This window comes from Molossus molossus, unplaced genomic scaffold (genome assembly GCF_014108415.1).
Source record: "Molossus molossus isolate mMolMol1 unplaced genomic scaffold, mMolMol1.p scaffold_m16_p_3, whole genome shotgun sequence".
Lineage (NCBI taxonomy): Eukaryota > Metazoa > Chordata > Mammalia > Chiroptera > Molossidae > Molossus > Molossus molossus.
In genome coordinates this window covers 38,169,674-38,175,673 of record NW_023425366.1, presented here as the reverse complement: position 1 = coordinate 38,175,673, position 6,000 = coordinate 38,169,674, and the positions used below count along the sequence as shown (strand labels likewise).

General features: G+C 57.8%; 1 protein-coding gene across 1 annotated transcript in view; it reads right to left on the bottom strand.

Annotated features, from left to right (window-relative positions):
• Window positions 1-957: 957 nt before the first annotated feature.
• LOC118642497 (tubulin polymerization promoting protein) overlaps window positions 958-6,000 on the bottom strand; it is a 29,731-nt gene continuing 24,688 nt past the window's right edge. Inside the window, exon 4 of the mRNA XM_036280298.1 lies at window positions 958-5,968. Within this exon, the coding sequence (XP_036136191.1) occupies window positions 5,774-5,968 (195 nt within the window). The 3' untranslated portion in view covers window positions 958-5,773. The remainder of the gene's footprint in view (window positions 5,969-6,000) is intronic.

The window sequence follows — 6,000 nt, the reverse complement described above, 5'->3', positions numbered from 1 at the left end:
CTGAGCCTCACACTCTGAGAGGGGGAGCAGGGGCCCACAACCCCACAGATGTTCCTGCTGAGCGCAGTTTAGACTTTCCGAGTCAGAACACCCATGACATTGACTTTACTGTACCCATCACTCAGATAAAGTGATACACTCAGTACTCCCTAACATTAATAAGATGGTGTAAAAATATATTGCATGTATATATAAATTTTATTTCCCTTTCCTGAAAAAATTAGTACAAACTAGTAGTATATGATCCCTTTCAAGTTTCTTTTAAGTTGTGCAAGTTTCCTTTGTTTGGCTTGGTTTGGTTTTATAAAAGTCTGCAGGAAGAGAGTTAACTGACGTATCTCCAAGCACAGTGACCACTGCCTAGCACGTCACCACCCCTGCACACTCTCCATGTGCCCACACCACAGGCCAGAGCCCTGGACCACCAGACTTCACAAACTGTTCGGTGGTAAATAATTGGAAGGAAACTATTCAGAGTCATTGGTTTAAGGGCAGTCTAACCTGTTGATAATTTCACAGTACAGCTAAATTGTCAACCTGTACTGTATCGAACAGGTGACAACAGGGTGCCCCGTGTGCTGTGTGCTGCAGGACAGGGAAGTGCCCAGCTTGTGTTTAAACACCCGGGAGGAAGTAAGCCCAAGTGTCTCCTCAAGGGCTTCCCCGTGAAGGGCCAGGTGGTGAATATTTTAGGTTTCATGGGTCATGGCATCTGTGTCAACTCCCCAGTGCCCATGTCGCTGCAAAAGCAGCCACAGACAGTACACATGCACACGGCATGGACTGTGCCATTAAACATGACACAGAAACAAGCCATTGTGCTGCCCCAGGTGCCAGAGGGCCTCTGCCTGCTGCCATAGTCCTGTCCACCCAGCGGTCAGACGGCCACCGCGGCCTGCCCGGAGCTGTCAGCCACCGGGACCTGAGGCGAGTAGTCCCGACCGGCAGCGAGTGGTGCCAGTGGGCTGCCTCTGCCGACCTCCCGACGGACCAGCATCTGCGTAATTCTCACCGTCCAGAACTCAAGCCCAAGAATATTAAAGGTGTAAAAATACTCCAGTATAAATATATATCTTACTATAATATTTTAAAATTATGTAATTTGAACTTCAATTTTGGTAAAGCTAACTGTTCCTGACCACTGCCTAGTTGCATTAAATAGAAATAAATAACTATTCTGGTATGATCAGTGTTCTCAAACACGTTCCTTCTAGTGTTCTCTCCTGACACCATCAGTGCTGTCCTCCCCTCAGAACACATCCTGTCCACTGGGTGTGCCATCACAGTGCGTCCTGTCCCCTGGGTGTGCCATCACAATGCATCCTGTCCCCTGGGTGTGCCATCACAGTGCGTCCTGTCCCCTGGGTGTGCCATCACAGTGCGCCCTGTCCCCTGGGTGTGCCATCACAGTGCGTCCTGTCCCCTGGGTGTGCCATCACAGTGCGTCCTGTCCCCTGGGTGTGCCATCACAGTGCGTCCTGTCCCCTGGGATCCCCATCACAGTGCGTCCTGTCCCCTGGGTGTGCCATCACAATGCATCCTGTCCCCTGGGTGTGCCATCACAGTGCGTCCTGTCTCCTGGGATCCCCATCACAGTGCGTCCTGTCTCCTGGGATCCCCATTACAGTGCGCCCTGTCTCCTAGGTGTCTCCATTACAGTGCGCCCTGTCTCCTGGGGTCCCCCCATCACAGTGCGTCCTGTCTCCTGGGGTCCCCATCACAGTGCGTCCTGTCTCCTGGGATCCCCATCACAGTGCGTCCTGTCTCCTGGGTGTCCCCATCACAGTGCGTCCTGTCTCCTGGGTGTCCCCATCACAGTGCGCCCTGTCTCCTAGGTGTCCCCATCACAGTGCGCCCTGTCTCCTGGGGTCCCCCCATCACAGTGCGCCCTGTCTCCTGGGATCCCCATCACAGTGCGCCCTGTCTCCTGGGGTCCCCATCACAGTGCGCCCTGTCTCCTAGGTGTCCCCATCACAGTGCGCCCTGTCTCCTAGGTGTCCCCATCACAGTGCGCCCTGTCTCCTGGGATCCCCATCACAGTGCGCCCTGTCTCCTAGGTGTCCCCATCACAGTGCGCCCTGTCTCCTGGGGTCCCCATCACAGTGCGCCCTGTCTCCTGGGGTCCCCATCACAGTGCGCCCTGTCTCCTGGGGTCCCCATCACAGTGCGCCCTGTCTCCTGGGGTCCCCATCACAGTGCGCCCTGTCTCCTGGGATCCTCATCACAGTGCGTCCTGTCTCCTGGGGTCCCCATCACAGTGCGCCCTGTCTCCTGGGGTCCCCATCACAGTTCGTCCTGTCTCCTGGGGTCCCCATCACAGTGCGCCCTGTCTCCTGGGTGTCCCCATCACAGTGCGCCCTGTCTCCTGGGTGTCCCCATCACAGTGCGCCCTGTCTCCTGGGGTCCCCATCACAGTGCGCCCTGTCTCCTGGGGTCCCCATCACAGTGCGTCCTGTCTCCTGGGTGTCCCCATCACAGTGCGTCCTGTCTCCTGGGTGTCCCCATCACAGTGCGCCCTGTCTCCTGGGTGTCCCCATCACAGTGCGTCCTGTCTCCTGGGTGTCCCCATCACAGTGTGTCCTGTCTCCTGGGTGTCCCCAACACAATGCGTCCTGTCTCCTGGGTGTCCCCATCACAGTGTGTCCTGTCTCCTGGGTGTCCCCAACACAGTGTGTCCTGTCTCCTGGGGTCCCCATCACAGTGTGTCCTGTCTCCTGGGTGTCCCTGTTACAGTGTGTCCTGTCTCCTAGGATCCCCCTCAGAATGTGTCCTGTCTCCAGTGCCTGCTGTGCAGTTTCTTTTGTTCACAGGTAGACATGTAGTTTGTATTGAACCATGGTTAGTAGAAGCTGACTGGCATTGCATAAACACATGCAGCACGGACACGTGCTCTGCCTATGTATTCACAACACAGAACCCGATAGAGGGACATGCACGTGTCTGTCTGGTGCAGTGAAGGTGGAGTCCAAGCTCGTGTGAATTCAGAGGCCACACGCGAAGATGCACTGATGCACGCACCAGGTGGTTTTAAACGGACAGAATGGAGAATGCTAAGTCTTCATGACTTACCCCTTCTTCCTCCTCCTCTGACAGAGGGGAGGGTGGGTTTTCAAAGTATACCTTGACTGGAGAACGATGTGTCCTGGCGTGTGCGTGTGCCTGGGGACGGGCAGGGACACAGGGAGACCGCAGCGCCTTTGTGGCCAGCGGGACCTCAGTGTTGTGGACCAGGCTCTTGGCCCTGGGATGGCAGGGAGTCGGGCCCAAGCGCAGCTGTGTGCACTTGATTTCATTCATGAAACCCAGAGAGAAGCTGCTGCTGTCAGGGTCAGCAGAGCACGCTGAATTTTTCTCAGAAGTGGACCAGTAGTTTCTTATCAAGTAGCTGCCCTCCCAGCCTGCGGTGGGGGGTGCTCTGCAGGCCACGGCCTGCCTCCCGGGTGGGTGGGAGCACTGCTCACTGGGGGTGCTGCGGCAGGGTCCCTGAGGACAGCCACTCGTGTTGTTTCTTTTGCTTAGACCCCACTTTCCCAGCATGCTCCTGGCAGGCTGGCCCTCGGCGGGTTGGAACCTTCCTGTGGAGGCCATTCTCGCCTGAAGACAACGCTCTGCGACAGGAGACCACATCCCGGTGCTGGGCACCTCTCTCCAGGGTCCAGCGGGCACAGGAGGGCTGAGAAGGACCTGCATACATGGCAGACCAGGGGACATCTCTCTCTGTGGCTGTGGTGAGGGGGACCTTGCCAGCGTGCCCACTGTAGTGGCCGAGGTCCTGCTGACTCCGGTGCCGATGGGGACTGGGCTGTTCATGGGCAGGAGACCCGCGGCCTCTGGCGAGCGTCCCTCCACCGTGGCGCCTCCAGACCTGAGGAGAAGCCCTGTTCTGTGGCCACTGAAGAAAACCTCTGGCACCATGATCAGCTTCTTGTCAGGAAACACTCTGCATGTTCTGTTGTCTGCAGGTGCATTTACACTGGTTACTCTTGCCTTGGGTTTCACACAAAGGTCCAGCCTGAGGGAGGAGAGAGAGGCCCAGGGTGGGGGTCTGGTGTCCTGCCTGCCTTTGCCCCAGCCCTTGGCCCCCAGTTTCCCCACTGTGGAGTAGCCTAGCCAAGCAGTTTAGAATCCCCAAGTTAGAAATTTGTGAGACAACAGTGAGATTAGCCCTAAAAGTGACCCTTGGCGCCTGTGCGCCATCGTTTCCTGGGTGCTAATGCCACAGGCAGTGAGCTCCCGGAGCCTCCGGACGAGCTGCCTGTGGAGGCTCCTCCATGTGTGAGCCAGGCTGGGTGTCGGGGTGGTGGCGTGCAGGGCCTGGGGGAGACACGGTGGCTTCAGAGGGGCCGGATCAGATGGAGCACTGGCCCGGAGCCCACGCGTTGGAGCTCCCCCATCCCGGAGGCGACCAGCTTGTGCGCTGTGGCAGTGCGCGTCCCTGCTCAGCCACCTTGCGAGGCCAGGCTGTGTGCAGAGCAGACCGCGGCTGTGGCAGCGGGTTCCAGGCAGCATCTTTCTGAGAGTGCCTTTCCCCAGGACCGGCTCCAGGACCACGTGGCCCAGCAGGCCCCTCGCCATTCTGGGGCTGCATTTATGCAGATGGAAGTGCTGCCTGTGGCCCCTGTGAAAGCACCCCCCGCCCCCAGCAAGTGCTGTGGGCCTTTAGGAGGGGACCCCCTGGCTTGGTTTTGTTGTACGGGGGTTAGGAGAGTCCAGAGAGGCGAGAACCAGCTGCAGAGGCTAGAGCTGCAGAGATCTGTGCTGCACTGTGCCGAAGGGAGCGGCCCCGCTGCCCACAGCCTGCAGCCTCGAGGCCAGGTCAGAGCAGGGGCCAGCAGGTGCCCACACGCCTGCCTGCGGGGAGCCTCGAGGCCACAGGGTCTTGTGACCTGGAGACGGACAGCAGGGAGAGCCACAGAAACAGGATGTTCTGAAACTTCCCTAATCCGTTCTGACAGTAAACACACGGTCACTGTTTCTCCTTATTTCTTCTTTTCTTTAAAAAGCAAAATGAAATGACCTGTCCTTAGTTTCCATTTTAAAAACTTCTAACTTCACACTTCAGATCGCTTTCCTTTGGTCTGCTGAGGAGCTTCTTCCACCGACCCCCCTTCCTTTGCACCAGGTCTTCGCTTTCTGACCGCCCTGAGCACAGCCCTGGTCCACAGGTGTGTGTGTGAGCGTGTGTGTGAGTGGGGGTGTGTGCGTGAGCATGTGTAAGCATGTGTCCGTGGGTGAGTGCATGAGTGTGTGCATGAGCATGTGTGTGCATTTGCAAGCATGCACCTGTGTGCCGCACACCTGAACGGAGCCCTCGCAGAGGTCCCTGTGTCCTGTTCGAGGTCCACTTCATGTCACTGGTGCTGCTGGTTAGTGCGTTAGTGCCTTTGCCCTCATGGCTCCTGGGAGGGGTCTGCTGGCAGGAGGTCGGCACCACCTCTGATAGGTCTGTCCCACCTGCTCTTTAAAACACGGCTTCCGCCTGCAAACCAGGTGGCCTGTGTGGTCCGGATCCAGGAAACACTTTGGAAATGACCATTTGTTGACTTCCCAACATGGGACGAGGCAGGTGCATTAGAAAAAGGTCAGTGAGTTCAGGGGCCACACCTGGGGAGGAGAGGAGCATGCCAGGGCCCCAGGCAGGAGGGAGGCCTGGGAGTCACCCACAAATACTCGACCCCAGCATCTGAGTTCTGCCCCGTGAGCCCAGGAATGTAAAGAAGTGTGAGGTGATGTGGGGCCAACAGCAGTGGAAGGCCCTGTCCCTGGGGACTGGCTACTTGCCCCCCTGCACCTTCTGGTCGTAGGTGCCCGCGTGCTTGTAGCCTGGCACGTAGCCCGACTCGTCTACCAGGTCCACGCGGCCCGCCTTGCCCTTGCCCCTGCCTGACGGGTCGAAGCGCTCCTTGTGGGAGCCCGTGAACTTGGTCGTGTCCGTGAGTCGCGACACCGTGGGCGAGGAGATGGCTTTCTGCAGGAGAGCAGGGAGAGGGGTTAATGGCA